The 19,059-nt window shown below is 53.0% G+C and overlaps 2 protein-coding genes across 7 annotated transcripts in view; both read right to left on the bottom strand.

Annotated features, from left to right (window-relative positions):
• Nucleotides 1–5,750, bottom strand: part of kdm5c (lysine demethylase 5C) — a 162,582-nt gene extending 156,832 nt beyond the window's left edge. For 2 of the 3 annotated variants that reach the window (XM_088623800.1, XM_088623799.1), the window contains exons 1-5: nucleotides 4,214–5,750; nucleotides 3,728–3,917; nucleotides 628–705; nucleotides 412–534; nucleotides 154–324 (exon numbers count right to left, since the gene is read on the bottom strand). In XM_088623800.1, coding sequence (XP_088479926.1) covers nucleotides 154–324; nucleotides 412–534; nucleotides 628–705; nucleotides 3,728–3,871 — 516 coding nt within the window. In that variant the 5' untranslated portion in view covers nucleotides 3,872–3,917; nucleotides 4,214–5,750. The remainder of the gene's footprint in view (nucleotides 1–153; nucleotides 325–411; nucleotides 535–627; nucleotides 706–3,727; nucleotides 3,918–4,213) is intronic. The other variant, XM_088623801.1, reaches the window with a different exon arrangement.
• Nucleotides 5,751–8,634: 2,884 nt separating this feature from the next.
• Nucleotides 8,635–19,059, bottom strand: part of iqsec2a (IQ motif and Sec7 domain ArfGEF 2a) — a 92,836-nt gene continuing 82,411 nt past the window's right edge. For all 4 annotated transcript variants that reach the window (XM_088623802.1, XM_088623803.1, XM_088623805.1 and 1 more), the window contains 2 exons: nucleotides 18,039–18,088; nucleotides 8,635–17,554 (listed from right to left, as the gene is read on the bottom strand). In XM_088623802.1, the coding sequence (XP_088479928.1) occupies nucleotides 16,286–17,554; nucleotides 18,039–18,088 (1,319 nt within the window). In that variant the 3' untranslated portion in view covers nucleotides 8,635–16,285. The remainder of the gene's footprint in view (nucleotides 17,555–18,038; nucleotides 18,089–19,059) is intronic.

Raw genomic sequence — 19,059 nt, 5'->3', positions numbered from 1 at the left:
ACAAATCACACAACTATCATATGTGATGGGCAATTCCTCTGACAATACTGCTATTTCTAATTAATCAATGAAGCACCTTGAGCTGAACCAATGCACTAGGTGGCTGACTGGGGCAGACAGCACCAGCGAGACAGGCTCAGACGGGGGGGTTACCATGAGGCTGGCCCCGGAGTGGAACATCTCGAAGGGGTAGACGATCCTCTCGTAGTGCGAGCGCAGCAGGGAGCCGATGTTCTTCCCCGGCGGGTAGCCCAGCCGCTGGGCCACACGGGCCCAGCGCCGGTCCTTGCTCACGGCCTCGAACCCGCCCTCGTCCGCCACTATCTGGAAACGGCACACACACACACAGGACGGTGAGCCCAGGCCGGGTCAGTGAAGGGTCTCAGCCCAGGGCAGGCGACTGGACAGTACCTTGGCCAGGCTGTAGAGGTCAAGGATGCGCCTCTCGATGTTGGGGAGCTTCAGAGACGAGCCCTGGATCTCCCAGAACTTGGCGATCCGGTCGAGATAGTTCAATTTCACACGCGTCTCGGCCTGACAGAGGGAGAGGAGGGTTAATACACAGGCGGCTGCTGCTGCTGCTGCTAGCGATGTGATCACCGGACAGAGACCGACGGACGGACTGACCTCCAGCTCGTTCAGTCTCTGGATCCGAGGTGTGAAGCGAAAGTTGTCCACCTCCACTGCAAAGGGGGGCTGCCAGTCCTGAGGGAGACAGCGCAGAGATGGAAATAATCAGCACCAGAATATTCACAAAGACAAGCGCACAACGTCAGGGCCCAATCAAAATAAAACCTTACAAATGTGAGGCCTGGATAAAAATCCACAGTCCCTCATTGATAAGCGGCTTCACACGCAAGTCTCGTGTTTGAGATTCAACATATTCAAAATATTGTGAAAATAAACACTTCCATTTGTCTGGGAACAAAGCAATGCGCTCTTCCGGTGGGCATGAAGAACTGAGTCACTTTACTGTTGAACACAGAAGACAACAAGGGGACCCGAATCCTGCATGTAAGACCCTCGCAGGCATCTACAATGTCTCTCCAGAAGATTTCCTCTGGATGAACAGTGAAACACGATCCAGAGGACACCGGCGAAACTATGTGGAAGAGCATCGGAAACTAAGGATCAGGTGGATTAAGGAGTTGGATGGACTGAACGACCTTTTCTCTTTGTAATCTTTTTTACGTGCTTAATAATTAAACGCTAGTGAGGACGTCTGCACTAAATATAACAATTATTCGCTGGAACCCGTCTATAGATACACATGCGCTCGTGTCAGTAGCCAGAACCGCCCATATGTGAAGACCGGCCCTTCACATCCACCCCAATGCTGTGGCTGCACACAGAGGCCATCTCTGCTGCCACAACACACCTACTGATCATCAGAACCAGATGTCTGCTGTCTGCCGATAATGTTAAGAGAAGAAACTCGCAAATCTGAGTACCCCCGGTTTCAAGGAAGTGGAACCCACTTCAGACTGAACCGATCACACGCCCATGTGAACGGATCACACCACGACTCTCGCGCACATCCCACTGCCGACACCAATTCTCCCCCTGGCGTGCAGAAATGCTGGGCACCGGAGGGTGTGAACAGTACTGGGGCGCGCACGCGGGATGTGGAGGAGCAGGCGAGAGACCCTCTGGTCTCTGACCCCACATCGGTACATCTCCGTCCTCATTCCGCCCGAAATCCATGCGCGAGGACCGGGAACACGCGTTCCGATCGATCTAATAAATGGATCGATCCAATGAAGTCACGAACGGCCAGCTGAGGTCCTAGCGGATGCTGCATTTCAATTCCTCGCGGTCTTTGAAACGCACTACAGCACAAACCGCCTGCTCACGAGGTGAAATCGGACGTGTTCCTAGTGTTTAGAGGCGGATGTCTTAAGGGTGACCCCTAAAAGGCTCTGACGTGTACCACTCCAGAACAGGGGCTCAGACTCCTGGTCTGGGGGACCCCCACATCTGCTGGGTTTCACTGCAGCTTTACAGGAGCCCTTAACTGAACCAGCAGCTTGCTTGGTTAGAACCTCTGAGATTTTTCTCCCCACCCAGAGGGTAGAGATTTAAAGTTATTGAAGAAAGGAATTAAAACCCTTCACAGAGTCTGAACTAAACCTGGTAATGGGCCTGTTAAGGGCCCAGTTATTTAACTGGGTGCTTCAGTAGAACAAAAACCAGCAGGTGTGTGGGGGTCCCCCGGGCCAGTACTGGGAACCCCTGATCTAGAGTTCCTGTCCTTCACTTGTGATCATTCAACTGCCTCTTCTTCAACCCGTCAGTGGTGGTGATAATGATGATGAGATTCACATCAAATGCAAGTCAGAAAAGGGTAAAAAGATGTTTTTTGTCAGAACTCAGTGGACTGAGAGGGAATTTCCTGCCCATTCTTATGGAAATGTCATCTCCACATTAAGAAGGGTCTAGAGACCATGCTTTTCACAGACGCAAACAGTTTATGACACACCCGAATGACAAGCGGGGAAGTAATCTGTAAAAGTGCTGAATTGAACACATCTGGATCGCTTAAATAAATAACAACGAGCTTCCGGTTTTTCATGACACATCTGGTGCCTTCTGAGACGGCGTGTTCAATTTCTCACGATCCACAGCACGTGTCAATGAGCAGGTGACAGAACCGAACACAGCCAGGAGCCCCTCGGGGGTGAGCACGCCCCCTTGTGGCCGAGTCCCAGAGGCCCTGGAGGGGTCCATCACCAGTGTGCCGCCCCCCACCCCCCCATGAATGACCAAGGGCCAACAGCCTCACCCTCCTGAGGAGACCCCAAACCGAACGCCACACCAGCAGAGACGAGGCCGCACCGAGACACAGACAAGGGCTGTTTTTACTTCTGCCGGACCTGCTGAGGATGGACGTTCCTGGGAGGATGCCCTGAAACTCGCTGAGCCCGACGGTTTTCCTGCGCCGGGCAGAGCTCCAGGCAAAGGCCAGAGCAGCAAATCAGAGACCGTGGCTGTAGTCCAGAAGTCGTACGGCTCAGGCAATGTGTGTGAAGTTGAGGGTAAAAAAAAAAACGCTAACCGTATTTTTTTTTTTAATTCTTCGAGATCACAGACCTCAGTCTGTGGTGAGACCACAGACCACCCCGCGGTGCCGACACCTCTGAGTTTAAGGTCTCCCCGAGTAAGAGAGGCTCCGGGCCGCTCTGGTTGGGTCCGCTCGGTACAGGGGCCCAGTCCAGACCCGCTCCGGGCCCCCCGCGCCCCAGCGCAGCCGGCTGGAAGAAAACGGGCCTTGATGATCCGTTTCTGGCGAGGAGGCATCTCGGAGATACAAAGGAAGACGAGATGACGTGTCTGATCTCCGCTGCGGTCTGACGGATCTGTCGTCTCATCTGTTGTGGCCTGAGTGTACTGGAGAGGGCAGCGGGGGGGGGGGGTCGGTCTCCCCCTCCTCCTCCACCCCTCCAGCATGGCGAGACTGGGGCCCCACGTCCCTCCCCTCCCTCTCGGTGCCCCAAACTCCTCCGACCCGGCTCCGCGGATACTAGCTGCTCCCAGCTCAACGCGACGCGCTCGCCTCCAGCGCCTCGGCGGCGGGGCTGCGGCCTGGCCGGGCCTCCGAGGGGGGGGGTGTCAGTGGTACCCCCCCACGACAAAACACACCTCGCCCTGCCCGATCACGACAGCCCGCCAGCCGCCTCGCACAACCCCCCCCCATCCCCGGGCCGGGCCGGGCCCACCCCGCTCTCACCACGGGCGGCCGGATCTTGCAGATGCCGGACTTCTCGGCGATCGGGCGGATCTTGGCGATGTAGCCCAGCGGGTCGGCGAACTCCTCCCAGGTGGGCTCGAACACCGGGCACTCGGGCGGCGGGACGAACTCGTCGCTCTCCATGGCGGCGGCGGCGGTGCCGAGCGGGTCCAGGGTCCGGGTCGGGAGGCTGGAGAGGGAGAGGGGACCGGGTGAGCTGGGCGCCCCGGCCTGTCCGGCCTCCCTGACAGCCGGAACTCGCGGGCCGAAATAAAAGTTGATTTTTTCAGCAGAGCCCTTCAAATACAAGCAGACCCCCCTCCTCCTCCTCACCACCACCACCACACACCAAATTCACTACACTTTTCACCCATTTATCCCCCGTCACACCGCTCAGTGGCGCCCCCCAGACGTGGGAACCGGCCTGGGCCGAGAGGGGGGACCCCCCCCATACCCTGCGAGATCAGCCCGCCCCGCCATCTCTACCTCCTTCACGCCGGTCCGGCGGTGTCGGTCACAGTCCCCGGTACACTGTCGGACCCCCCCCCCGGGACGGGTGCAGGTCGAGGTTGAGGTCGAGGGCGAAGGGAAACGTCAAATAACTTCCCAAGACGATGTTTGTAATCCGAGAGATGAGAGGAGGAGGAGGAGGGGAAGTTAGGGAGGAGAGAAAAAACACCGACGCACAGCCCGGCCGAGGGGCAGCTGCCGTTTTCGGTTTCGTGAAATCGTCCGGGCGAAACGCTGACACCAGTGACCACCGAAGTCGTTTCAGAGGGTAACTTCGTGGAGTTGCGTGCTCTTTTATATATATATTATACAGACCAGGTCGACTTCAAGACACCCCCCCGCCGCCCCAAAGTCTGAAAGCGCTCCCGACAGAAGTGCGAGTTTATCTCCGACAGGACTCTCGCGAAATCTGGGTCAAAAAGCTTATCGCCTGTCAAAAAAAAAAACAACAACTGAAAGCGGTCATGTACAAAAAAAAAAACAAAACACCCAAAAACAAAAACACAAACAAACGGGCATCAGATCCCCTCGGGTCCGGAATACTGAGGAGGTGGGACTGTCCGCCCGGAGGAAACGGGCTGGACTTCCAGGGCCGTCGGCCGCAGCGTTTGCGGAAAAAAAAAACCGCCCGGCCGCCCGGCCGCAGGTGTCCGGCTGTTCTGAACCCTCTCCCCCCGCGGTGCTGCTCGCAGGGACGGCGCCAAGGCCCCCTGCCGGCTCGCTAAGAGGGCGGCCGTGCCGGAATAGGCGCCTCTTTGTTCGGGGGCGAGGGCGTCCCGGATCGCTGTAGTCCAGAGCGCCGCGGCCTGGAACAGTTCAGCCCATCACAGCGCCCCCAGACGCGGCCGGGTCGCCAGATCGCTCGGCGGGTTGATTTCTTCTTCTTTCTTTCTGGGTTTTTTCTTTTTTGTGTGTGTGTTTTTCAGACCGGTGGCTCGTTGATCTCCCCCCGCTGGTGCCGTTTTCGGCGTGTGGTCCTGCGAGCGGGTCGTGCGCACCCCCACCTCCCCCTCTCAGGATGTTGTCTGGTCCCCGGTGTTGTTGTTGTTTGGGGTCAGTTCCTCAGACTGTCTCTTTCTCTCCCGTACTTTCCGACAGAGGAGTCACGTTCCCTCTCGCCCCCCTTTCCCGACGCCCAGAGGACCCGTCGCCTCTCCTCCCGCCCCTCTCAGGCCCGAACGTGCGAGAGTGCTTCTTTTTTTGTTTTAAACTGCGGCCCCGCCGGGTTTCCCTGCTCATCGTTGTCACTCCTCTCAGCTCCCCTCGCCTTGACGAGCCGCCATCTTGATTCCATCACGACCTCAGCACAACCCCCAGCCTCCTGGAGCGGTGCCTGCGTCTCCTCCCTCCGCCGGCACAAAGTAGTCCCAGCTGTTCACGGGCTTGCTCGCTGCTTTTACAATAAACCTATCGGGTGGGAGGGGTTGATTGGAAAAGAGCACTCGATTCGTGTTGTTTTAGGAATGTTAGTAGGGGCTGGTGGTGTCTATTGTGCTGGGAGGTGGAGACGTGACGGGGAATGATACACACCGCTAAGGCTTTTGGCGAGGGAAGTAGTGCCGGCCCGCGGCGGCGGGTCCCACGCAGCCACCTGCGTAGTGACATCACTGTGTGGACAGAGGAAGTTGTGTGACGTCACCGCCCCTCTCCTCCTCCCCTCTCCATGAGGAGCGTGACCTCGGCGGTGTGCGATAATGGCGTCCCAGCTGCACAATGTGCTTCTGAAGAAGACCATCTTTTGCATGGTCATTATGATAATTAAGTACCTCATTTTATAAAGCTCCACTAGAAGAAATCAGCACAGGCCGCGCAATTATTAAAGTCACATATAATGGCAATACATACTGGAATCACTGCTGCCTCAGCTATAACAAAAATATTGAATTATAAATTAATCCTCGACTTCAAATCGGGAGGTTAGCCGTTAAATTGTTTAACCCGTAATTATGTAGTCATCATTGCTAGCTTGTTATATATGTGTTCACATCTGTTCATTAGTCTAGCACGGCGAAAGCCGCCAGATACATAAACTTTAAAAAAATCCACCTTTATCGTCATCGCTCCAAATTAAAAATAAACATTTGACTAGCGGCTACGTCTCTTTAACGAATGTATTATTTGTTTATTTTAAATGCTGTCCGCCCGCTCTTTTTCTCATTGAAGTTTTTTTTCTCATTCAATCTACGATGGCCGGTTGTCGCAGGATCCCCCTGTTTCGCTGCGAAGCGATGTCTGCAGTATTGTTTTATTGTTTACTTTGCAATAATCTACACATTTTGACTACCGATGCCCACGCACGGGTGAAACTTTTATGAGCTAGTCCCGTTGATAAAGATGAATTAGGGGAAAACGCCACCCTTTCTGTCCGAGAATCACGCCCCCGTGTGGCCTTATTGTGAACCAGCCAGTGCGACCGCGGACATGATCTGAATTCCTGTTTCCTTTGTAAGATATTCAGCATGTCGGACTGATCGACAGCCCCCCGCCTGCGGCCAGCATGTACCGGTCTATCAATCGTTTCTTCCTTCTTCCCAGAAAAGAAACTCATTTGCAAGGGACAAGTGTGTGAGAGGCCCTAATTAACAGAGCACAACTGACTCTTTTCTCTTTAAGGACACAATTCACTGCTACAAATGCAACAGTATCAAGGTGCAAATCGAGAAAAACAGAGCAGGACCACCGGGGGGGGGGGAGTTTTTATTTTTAAAAGCATTGATCAAATTTGTAGCGTGTCATTTGGAGTAAGTAAAAAGTGGCGCGCTTCTTGCTGTAGTGAAGTACTTGTGCAGCGCTTCTCCTCGGAGGTCTGGTCATGTTTGCTACCAGGACACGTGGGCATGCTCGTGTTTACCTTAACAAAGGGACCAGACGTGACCTGGCAAGTCCTTCCCACCCGAGACATGCTGCCTGGGGGACAGGGCCCCCCGATGTACACCCCCCAGTGACGCGGAGAGCGGGGGAGGGTGCAGTGAGGATCGGTACGTGCCGGCAGGAGGCGACTCCGGGAGCAGGTTCAGTACCTGCCGGTCCTGCAGACCCGTGAAGAAGCCGGAGTTCGGGCCGTCTGTCCACGCTGTGTTTTTTTAAGTCGCAGCCCGGGCGGCTGTACTGCAGTGGGAGGTTTTAGACGACCTGTCAGGGCAGCAAAACTCCAGTCTGGCAACGGCAGTTTCCCTTACAAGCGCTTATGAAACCAGCTGTTGGGAAGTCTTAGCATAATTACAGCCGTTAAACTGCCCCCCCCCCCCCAGTTCCTGAGGCACTGCTCATTGAAAGATGCCTACTGGACCTGCAGGGCTCTGACCTGGAGCTTTCAGTCTGGCCCTGTTTCGGTCTGCGGGGCCGAGTGGCTCCAGTCAAGGGGCGCCCTCCTGCAAGCCCGCCTCGGCGTGGGCCGCGTGTTCCGAGTTCTGCCGGACGGGCCGCGCAGCCGTGCCTTCGACGCCGATGCGGTGGCGTGTTCCGATCAGATTAAGATCAGCGCCGTTGAAAACAGGATACCACATTGTCTGCGAGCTGGCAGGGGCGGGGGGGGGCGATTAACAAGGGGCAGGCAAGCTCGGTCACCCAGCTGACAACAGGAGCAGGCGTGGGTGTGGACCACAGAGGCCCGGGCGCAGCCTTGGCCAGGCTGGTACTGTGGGGGAGAAGCAAACTCCTCAAGCATCCTTAATTCTGGCCCCTGGGAGTTGTGTGTTCCCTGTCACGTGAGCACGACTGGGTTCCCATTTATGAAAAAAATGCAAATCTAGCAAGAGACAGCACAGCTGTAGAAAAGAGAAATGTACCTTTTCATCCAATAGGTCTGGGAATGTATTCAGTGTTAGAAAGAAAATGGAGTGCCATTTTGCATCAGAGCTTTGAAAACGTTTGGACTCAATATTTAAGTGTCATGTCATTTGCCAAACTGCACTATATACCACACGGTGTCGCGGGAAGCCGGAGCCTACCCAGCAAGCAGCGAGCACAAGGCAGGGTGCACCCTGTAGGGGGCGCCAGTCCATCAAAGGGCAGGTGCAAGCCAGCCATACATGGGGACAGTGTGGAGGCCACGGTGAAGGCTGAGGGAGGACATTTGGCCTGGACACCGGGATAACTCCCTACTCTTGCTGAGAAACGCCCGGGGAGTCAGGACCTCGGTTTTACGTCTCATCCGAAAGATGGCGCCCGCTACAGTATACTGGAGCATTAGGACCCACACAGACCGCAGGGTGAGCGCCCCCTGCTGGTCCCACTCACACCACTTCCAGCAGCAGCCTGAGCTTCCCAGGAGTCTCCCATCCAGGTACTGGCCAGGCTCAGCCTCAGTGGGTAACCTGTTGAGAGCTGCAGGGTGATATAGCTGCTGACTCAATAAAGTGTCTTTTTATAAAATAAACAAACTTGACAGCCTCATGTTTCACAGCAAGAACATTTTTTATATTGTCAGAAGCAATAAATATTCACATTTTTCTTTTTAAACTTCATATATACAAATAAAATTCCATATATATTTCTTTTTAAAATAATATTAATAACTCCTCTTACACATAGAACTTTACAATAACAATTCATTCTTGCCCCTCATGTAAATGAGAGAAAACAAAATAAAAAGACTAAAGGTTCTGCCCTGAACCCCCCCATCTGACACACACGCCCAGTCACACGCACACACATACACACCCCTGAATAACAAAGACATGGTACGGTCCATTCCATAGTCAATATTCATTATTTATACTATATAATATTTACATTCATGTCTATACATCTTCATTCAGTAAGTGCAGATACTAAAGGGGATACATGCTGGGGGTCACAATGGGAAGACATTTCAAAATTATGATCAAAGTGACTCAGGAATAGAAACAAAATACAGCAAACTGCTGCTACCCATGTCTCTCCACGTCTCCTTCTCCTGTTACTCTCTCCCTTCAGCAACGTGTCCACTAAAGACCAGCAGACTGTCTCCCTTTCTCCCTCCAGAAACATGTCCACTAAAGACCAGCACTGTCTCCCTTTCTCTCCCTCCAGAAACATGTCCACTAAAGACCAGCACACTGTCTCCCTTTCTCTCCCTCCAGAAACATGTCCACTAAAGATCAGCACAGTCTCTCTCTCTCCCTCCAGAAATATGTCCACTAAAGACCAGCACACTGTCTCCCTTTCTCTCCCTCCAGAAACATGTCCACTAAAGACCAGCACACTGTCTCTCTCTCTCCCTCCAGAAACATGTCCACTAAAGACCAGCACACTGTCTCCCTTTCTCTCCCTCCAGAAACATGTCCACTAAAGACCAGCACACTGTCTCCCTTTCTCTCCCTCCAGAAACATGTCCACTAAAGACCAGCACACTGTCTCTCTCTCTCCCTCCAGAAACATGTCCACTAAAGACCAGCACACTGTCTCCCTTTCTCTCCCTCCAGAAACATGTCCACTAAAGACCAGCACAGTCTCTCCCTCTCCCTCCAGAAACATTTCCACTAAAGACCAGCACAGTCTCTCTCTCTCCCTTTAGAAACGTGTCCACTAAAGACCAGCAGTCTCTCTCTCTCCCTTTAGAAACATGTCCACTAAAGACCAGCACAGTCTCCCTCTCTCCCTTTAGAAACATGACCACTAAAGACCAGCACACTGTCTCCCTCACTCTCCCTTTAGAAACATTTCCAATAAACACCAGCAGTCTCTCTCTCTCCCTTCAGAAACATATCCACTAAAGACCAGCACAGTCTCTCTCTCTCCCTTTAGAAACATGTCCACTAAAGACCAGCACAGTCTCTCTCTCTCCCTTTAGAAACATGTCCACTAAAGACCAACACATTCTCTCTCCCTTTAGAAACATGTCCACTAAAGACCAGCAGTCTCTCTCTCTCTCCCTCTAGAAACAAGTGAATCCTGGAACAGGGAGAGGGCAGTAGAAAGCGAGAGGCACAGCGAGGAAGAGGTCCTGACGTGCAGGAGTGCACACAGTAGCAGCAGTCTTGCAGTTTTCAGTCAGGTATTTCTCCCTGGGTCTCTTCACTGAATGAGGAATATATACTGTTTATTATATATATATATGATGTAACACATCTGTCTGCTTCGCAAAGTAGAGCACATCATCGAGAAATAAAGAAAAATCACAAAGCATGATGGGGCAGCGTCGCTGCGGGCACGGCCAACATCGTCATCCTGTGCAAAGTCACAAAACCTCATTAAAACCGCATCTCGCAAACAGAGATGGCTGCTATAAAAAAAAAGACTTTATATATCCGTCTGGTATATATATACACACTTCTTGTACGTACATACCAGAAATTTCAAGACAAAATAAAAAATAAAACCAATTACAGAACATCGCTAGAAACAATAATGATAATAGTTACAACAATAGTAATAATAATAACAATAATAATAATAATCTTCATCATCGTAATAATAATAATCCAAAGATTTCACACTGCAACCACACACATCGTCAGGCTCTCATGTACAATCAATGTTCGAGAATATCTATATATAATATATGTATAGTTATATATATTGTTCAGCAGTAAGAAGTCATTTTCTCAATCTTAATATTAATATTAATAATCATTGTAGTAACACTGATATACCAGCAAAAAATAGACTCAGGTCTCCAAAAAGAAAATAAGTTTAGAAACACCTGTATCTAATGCATATCAATCTCTGAACCCTGTAATACAGCAATTCCCTGCCCCCACATCCCCTGCTTTGAAAGAATGAAACATGAAGGAACTGGCCTGATTCTTCCACTGGGGTTAAAGCAGCAGCGCATACCGGCCCCAGCCAGCCAGCCAGCCAGCCCTTCTCCAGAAAGCACTGTAACCTCTGGCCGTTCCCACAGTTCCCCCTGCATTCCTCGCTCGTCTGACTTTCTTCCTCACCATGCCTTCCCAAAACGCCCCAACCCTCCCCCGTCAACACTGACCAGAACCGAGCTCTGCCACCCCAGCGGACCCACGCCATGACAAGGGATGGCATCAGAGTGGTCCGGGACGGCAGAGGGCACGGGCCGAATGGGCTCGCCCCGGACACTGGAAGGTTAACCAGTGTGAAAGGCGGAAAAGGCCATGGCAAAGGTTCGAGGATACCCTGACGGTTCACTGCTCTGGTTCTGCTGCCTTTCTGCAGGAGTGTCTGCGTGGTTCCTGCTCAGGCCCCAGACAGCCCTGCCACCCCAGACTCTCGCTGGGCTCGAGGGCTCTCTCTCCGAGGCTCCTTTCACTTCGGAGGCCTGGTATTGCCTGCTTTGGGCTGGAGGGTGGGAAAGGGGTAGATTCTCAAGCTTTTGCTTTCAACAGGGACGGGCTATAATAGCTAACAGAACCTCAATTACTTTGGTCAGGGAGTTGAGAACAAAGCTAATGACTCATAATGAGGGTGTTGATCTCCTGAATTACGTCTCTTGGTCTTAAATGCTGGAATGATTTCCTGAGGACCCAAGGCAGTGGGAAGCTGTTTGCAGGAGGCGGCGGAGGTCTGATGCACGCCTGGGTTTGGGGGCGGAACTGGACAAACTCTAACGACCAGGAAATTTGGACCACATTCTCCCAGACCACCCAATTTTTCCAAATCCTGAAGCTGCACGGCTTGACTTCCGAGGCCCTGGGCTGGACAGGAAATAAACGCAGCGTTGCCCGAACGGTGAGCTAGGAAAATGAATCTTTGTCTGCTCCGCTCTGGACAAGGTCTTTGGCCAACTGTGAGAAGGGCCATCCTCCCATGCAGGAGCGCAGGGCTGGGCAACTGAAGTGCGGCTCACAGGAAGGGAACAGTAAGATTTCTCTGGCAGCCTTGGGCTTGGAGGAATGGCTGCACTACCTTCGTCATAAGCCATGAGGCCTGCAGTGGCACACTGCTCTTTTCTAAACCTGGAAAATGCCATTTCCAGATATAAAAAAACCTAGGGCCGTCAAATCCTTGTTTGTGATTCTTTAGGTGCACATCGTTCAGAGCCAGGCCTGTAATTGTAGCACCCATCAGGTCTGACTTATACCACAATTCCAGGGCAAAGGAGAACTTCGTCTGAGCACAACAATTTAGAGAAGTAGCTAATCAAGCACCACAAGCTGGAGCAGGTAAAAGACTGAAGCAGCAGGCTGAGACCCTCACTTTGTCTTGCCAACAGCAGCAAACAGATCGTTTAATCAATTCACTCATCAGTCAGTTAACAAGCTCCTAAAAGGGAGACTCAGAACATGATGAGAGAATCGAAGGTGAAGGTGGAAGAGGCGCTAGTGTCCCACACAGCCTTTCAGCGTTTTCCTGTGCACAGCAACAATAGGTGACCTCTAACGCTCTTCCTGTCCATCTGCTTTGTGAAGCAGGAACAGCTTCAGGAAAAAAAGAGAGGATTGCCGGTAATGACCATGTCAGCAGGGCACACTGGACATGTGGCTGATGTGCTGGCACACGGGAATGCTGACCAGCAGGGGAAGAGTAAAAGAGGGGATTGTGTTTAGTCCAGTCCAGCTGAGTGCATCAGTAACCGTGTCAACCCTGCATCTACGTTTAATTAAAAAAATATTTTTCAGCTCCTACAATGTGCAGATATAACTCCGATCTACCTTTAAAATGTTATAGGCAAGAATAAAGGTCCAGTTATAGTCTACTTCAGGAACTTTCACCATCAGTGGGTAAAGGCTTGATAAAGTGATCGGGAGCTCAGCTGGAAAGACAGCTAGCAGACGATGGATCACAGGGACTCTGATGGAGACATCCTTGGTTTCAAGGACACCACTGAAAGTTATCAGTGTGTACACTCCCTCAGCACAGCAACATTAACTCACCCCAGACACTAACTGGAGTATTAATACTGCTACAAAGGACAAAAGAAGGACTCCCAACCTTCTGGGCTGTTCAAGGCTTTTCTGGGAGATGCTGGCTTGTGCATTGTACCAGTAAAGCAAAAAAAAACTCATTCCACAGGTCTGGCTATGTAAATTTACTAACAGCAAGGTAAAAAGTTGTACATGTGCCTGCAGCTTGTGACTAAAACCATGGCATATTAAACTTTAAGCAACACAAGTCTTAGAACCAGCCCTTTCAAAGGATTAGGAAACCTGCTGTAGAGGTACACCATCAGAGCTCACCAGACTCTGGTTAAAGGGCTAGTAACTTACATGATTAAAACTAAAATGAACTTACTACAGGCCAAACCCAGTTTCTCAGAACAGATTGATTCACTTGGGGGGGGAACAAAAATACAGAAAAGTTTGTTTTTTTTATTTCTAAAAAACCGGGAGCACAAAGAATAAGTCCCCTCCCTGGGATCCAGGCCCTGAACACGGTGTTTGAAAAAGCAATGCAAAGTATTTTAAAAGTATTGTAATGAAGCACTGACTGGATCATAAACAGGGATAGTTGGTGATGGGCCACTATGAGGGAAATGCCCACGCAAGCAGCGCAGTGTTGAGGCCATTCATCAGCACTGCAAATGGAGCAGCCTGGGGCAACCGGGAAGTGCACAGACACCCCTCACTGCTTGTTCACAAAAGCACTCCTGGGAAAGTCCTAGGTAGGCCCACATGGTAAATGCGCATGTTCACTGTGGTTCACCCTTCTGATTGTACCTTACTTTCCTATGACTCTGTGTTTTCACGGTGCTTTCCCACACCGGACTACAACACTGTAATTAACCCTTATAAATGCCGGTCACACCTATGTGACTCTGCTGTTGTAGGCATTCAACACAGCAAAGTCACGGTGTTATCAAAATCCGGGGGAGCAGAGTGAAAATCAAGATAAATGGGGACATCTGAACAGTGTAAAATTACAATGGCAAACGTTCATAAGGGTGAAGCACAGCAGCCAAACCTCACATTCAAGTGTTGTGCACAGAGCAGAGCAGACACATAGCAGCAAAAACACTGTGCAGTAATAATCTTCATAACTCGAAAAGCATAAATTCATTAAGGTAAATAAAACATGATCTTCTGCATTATTTATACAGATTTTTAAATAAAAGCACTTCTGGTCCCTCAGGGCTTCTCACCTGTACTGCCGCCCCTCTGTGCACAGCAATCTGGGATATTCTCCCACAGATATCCCCGCACAATGAGGATATTCTCCTTCAGTGAAACTGGGAGAAGTGGGGCAGAGAGAAAGGAGATTGGCTGTGATCTTCAGATTGGCTATGCTCTGTTCTTTCTGCTCTCTGCGTTTGTGTCTTTGAAGCGTCTCAGTCTGTCTGTCAGCAGAGACAGAGTCTGTAGGTCTGTTTGTTCGCTGGTTAGTTCCCTGTTTGTGTCTGTCCGATGGCTTTGTCTATGGGTCTGTGTGTTTTTCAAGCGTTTGCCAATTCCTTCAGTGTGTGAGCAGCCTCTGCACCCTGCCAAAAACTTCCAACTGTCAGTCTTTCTGCGTCAGGGATGAGAGGAGGCCTCCAACAGACCCTAAAGAGGCTCACTGCTCCCTTAGACTCATTCAATAGGCAAGGTGTTCAATCCCTCTCTCAAGCATTGACATCTAAAAGAGCAGGCGCGCCTCAGATCCTCGTGTCTGACTGTGCACGTATAGGGTTTCTCTGTGTGTCTGTCCATATTGCTGGGATCCGTCTCTGACTGCTCGCACGTGCGCCCGTCAGTCAGTGTGTGATTGTCGTCTTTGTGGCTCAGTGGTGTATCTGCCTCAGCACCAGCCCTCCCGCCTCAGGTACGCTCAGGGCAAGCGGGTCTGGCCATGTGCGTCGTCTGGTGCGCGGAACAGCCCCGTTCCCTTCGCTGGCTCAGCGATGCAGTCCCACCGGCTGCCGCACGGTCCCTCGCAGCAACAGCGAGGAAAACCAGAAAAACCCCTTCGCTTCGCTTTTCTCCTTTTGCGTCCTTTTTCTTCCCAAAGTCTGTAAACTCCTCTTTGTCCATTTTTTGGTCCTTATAATAATAAAGAAAGAGGGAGAGAAATCGCTTCCCCTCGGTGGACAGTCCAAAACTCGGTTAAAATAAGTTTTTCTCTCTCTCCCTCCTCTGCATGTCTCTCAGGGGTAGTGAAGAGAGGAGTCCTTGTTCTCTGTCCTTATCGCTCTCAATACTGGTCTGTCCTCCGCGCTTGGAGCTCCAGGTTTGGCACAATGTTTGATACAAATGTTTGTGTGGTATCCTTCACCCTCCCCATGCTTAAACAGGTAAAGAAGCAAAAATAATTAGCACTGACCACTAGCAGCAAAACTGACTCCTCCATCAGCTGCATCTAATTTGCCTCTTAGTGCCTCCCTCCCTCAGCTCTAACCATTGGCCCACACTGCCTCATTTTATACTCAAGAAGGTCTTACCACCTGCACATAGTGCTTCCCTCCCTCACACTTTTTTTCCCACAAACCTATAATTGCACACTGTCCACTGAAGTACTGTAAATACCCTGTATGTACTCTACACTTAGTGCACCTAGACAAACTGAAGGTCACTAGGTTTGTAGAGAGCGCAAGAGGCACTGCAGCTGACCACATGCATCACCTGTTTTACAGACCCCTTTTGTGGTCTGCAGAGCACTGAAATGCTGCCGCTTGCACACTGCCCCCCCGCTGCACCATTCTGCAATGGCGACTCCTACTTCGCCTCGACATGTGTCCGTGCTGAGCCCTCAACACCTCCAGCAGATCTGCCGGCCGACGTGAGTGTGTGCTCCGAGCTGACTACAGTGACAGCGACTTCATCCGCTGAGAGCAGGGCTCCCAGGACGTCCGTTTCGCAGGACTTTTGACGGTGACCGCTGCCAACATCTGTTGGGAGAGCGATGCCTGTACACGGCTAGTTCTCCACCTGCGTGCGTCTCTTTCTCAGCCTCTGTCCCTCTGTATAGCAGCCAGGCTCTGAGAGTCTGTCTGTGGGCGTGTGTCTGGGATGCCGGGGGCCTGGCTCTACACCTGGGGGAAGCGGATGTGAAAGTAGCAGAGCCTCAGCAAGCTGCGGCGCTTCCTCCCGGCGCTGTGGCAGAGCTGGGAATGGCCCCTCCGAACTCGGCCTCCTCCCGAAGGGGCTTCCTCCGCCCTGACCAGCGACCCCAAGCCTCCTCCCCCCGGCCCCACCAGCCTGCCTCTCCGACCCCCCCGGCTCCAGCTCCGCACCCCCCTCACACCACAGTGCTGATGCGGTTGATAGGTTTGGACTTGGAGCTGCCCCCTGTGCCGGTGCCCCCACCCCCTACCCCGACCGCCTGCCCGCCCTGGGGCCCCCCTGGCTGGGGCTGCCCTGGGTGTTGGGGGGGGAGAGGGGAGAGAGGGGTAAGAGGGGTAAGGGGGGAGGAAGGGGGGGGTAAAGGGGAGTGGGGGGGGGGAGGGGGGATGGAGGACAGAGGAGGATACTGTGGCATGTACTGGTGCTGCTGGGCGGCTTGGGGCAGGTGCCGGGGTGGGCCGCTGGCGGAGGTAAATACGAAGTGTTGCTGGGGCGTGTGGGGGTGGGGGGTGTGTGCGTGAGCGTGGGGGTGTGTGTGCGCATGCGGGTGGGTGTGTGCGTGGGGGTGGGAGTGAGCCAGTGGCTGAGGCGGCTTGCCTCTCTGCTGCTGCTGCTGCTGCTGCTGCTGCAGGGCAGCGGGGTGTGGAGAGTGTTGCGAATGTGCTACGGGGTACACGGCAGTGTACTGTGGGAGGGGAGAATGAGGGGAGTGAGGAGAAAGGGGGGGGGGGCCCATGCCGGCCAGGTTGGCCATAGCCAGGTTGGCGTAGCGACCTTGCATTGCATGCTGGGAAAGCTGAGCCAGCTGGGAGAGTTGTGCTAACTGCTGCTGCTGCTGCTGCTGGAGCTGCGTTTGGGGGGGCCGCTTGGGCAAAGAACCTCTTTGAATAGTGTGATGCAGAGGGGGAGGTGGCGCCTGGCCAGGAGGGGGTCCGGAGGGGATGGTTTGCACGTGGTAGCGGTGGTGATGATGGTAGGGTGGGGGTGGTTGACTGGAGTTGGCCGACTGTCCCCCAGCGCCCCCTGTGCCACTGTGGCAGTACTGCGCGTGCAGGGCCTGGATCTTGGACTGGCCGCCCTCGCTCTGGCTGAGCGAGGACGGGGAGTGAGGAGGGGGTCCTCCAGTAGTCGGTGGAGGCACGGGGGCGGGGTAGTGTGGCCCCGGGGGGATAATGGGCCCCGGTTTGGAACGTTTCGTCCCAAAGAGAGAGCCCAGGAAGGAGCCCGAACTGCTGACCCCAGTTCCGCTCCCCCCACCCCCTCCGCTGTTGTTGTTGCTGCTGCTGGTCCCCCCAGCAGCGGACTGTTGCCCCGGCCCACCCCCCACCCCCACTCCGGGGCTCAGGATGGGGCGGTGAGGCCGGTATTCCTCGAGTCCAAAGCAGCCGGGCACGCCCCCCACCGGCAGCCTCTGGTGAGGGCGGGGGCTGCTAATAATGGAGCCCTGCGAGCGAGGGAGCGAGAGAGAGAGAGAGAGAGAGCAACATGAGGGAGAGGTTGAAGGGCATAACGGGAAGGTTAGAGAAGAAGAAAGAGGGAGAGAAGGAGGAAAACGAGGGTTAATACCCACAGACCTGAACACCACCCCAGACACCGCCACAGAATACACAGTGGGCTGGAATCGTTTTAAAGAAGACACAGGGTGAACACATGCCACACCAAACCACAGCTTCGACACCAGCCATCACAGCACCACGGCAACCACTGGTAAAACAACGGCTCATCAGTTAATTATCAAACCAAAAAAAAACAACAAATGAAACAGAAACCCCGACAGCAATCAAATGAAGACGCTGTAAGAGCATGCAGAGTCATTCCACACCACTAGTGCACAGTGACACTGACACAGGCCAGACGGCATGCTGGGAACATGGAGGCTCCTGTTTATGGTGGTGCAGGGGGGGGGGAGACAGGACCCCCCCACTTACTTCAATGGTACTGTCCAGGGATCCCACGCTGTTCCGGCGGCCGCGCTTCCCTGCACCCAACCAGGGAGAACCAGGTTAGGATACGGGGCCCTCTAGGGCCACAGCTGACCGGCCAACACTGACCACTCTCACACACGCGCGCGCGCCCTCCTGAGCTGTCACAGCGGCCTGAAGCGAGCCGCCGCTGTCCTGCTCCATTTCGGCCCTTCACCTCCCGTCCCGCGCGCCCACCCTGCGACTGAACCCTGCGCCAGCGTTCCCACGGGAGATCTCTCCAGCTCCGCCTCGGGTACAGAGGTCTCCCTTTTGTCAGTTCTACTTTCCTTGACGTTTCCACGACAGCGCGGTACGTTTGCAGCTCTCCAGGAGGAGCGTGAGGCCTAATATACCGTCCTCTTCCAATATCCACTTCGTCCCATATGGGGTCACTGTACGCCAGAGCTTAACTCGGCAGAGTGTGGGCACAAGGCCGGATACGCCCAGACTGGGATTTCAGTCCATTACGGGGCACTCACAAACACACACACTGGACAATTTAGAGGCACCAGTTAGTCCAGGCAGCATGTTTTCGGATTTGAGGAAGAAAACGGAGAACTCCCTGAATCCCCACTCACTCGCAGGGAGAACGCGCAGACAGCAGGCACACAGAAGAATATAAAGTATTGTCATCCCAGCTTCGGTTTACTGTGAATTGCAAACTTTTTCTGCCAACTACCGAATTTTCACGATGGACCCCCCCTGATCATGAGTGTTTCAAAACAAGGATTGTAAAGGTTTTTGTAACACGCCAAAAAACAAAAGGCCCACCAGTTAAATGAGAATGATTCTGTATGAAAACACACAGTTGAATTTTTAGTTGTCAGAAATACACCCTTCTTTCACTGCTGTGCTCTGCAGTACTGCCACCACACACCAGGTGGAGCCAGAGCACAGTCCTGCTTCTCTGCTGCAGGCAGAGATGTTGAATCGTGGCTCCTGCCTGTCAGGGCCGGAGGGGGGGGGGGGCTGGTGCGAGTGCGTC

The sequence above is a fragment of the Lepisosteus platostomus genome, chromosome 3, assembly GCF_059453375.1.
Source record: "Lepisosteus platostomus isolate fLepPlt1 chromosome 3, fLepPlt1.hap1, whole genome shotgun sequence".
NCBI lineage: Eukaryota > Metazoa > Chordata > Actinopteri > Semionotiformes > Lepisosteidae > Lepisosteus > Lepisosteus platostomus.
Note: the sequence above shows the minus strand (reverse complement) of the source record. Positions and strands in the feature narration are given on the sequence as shown.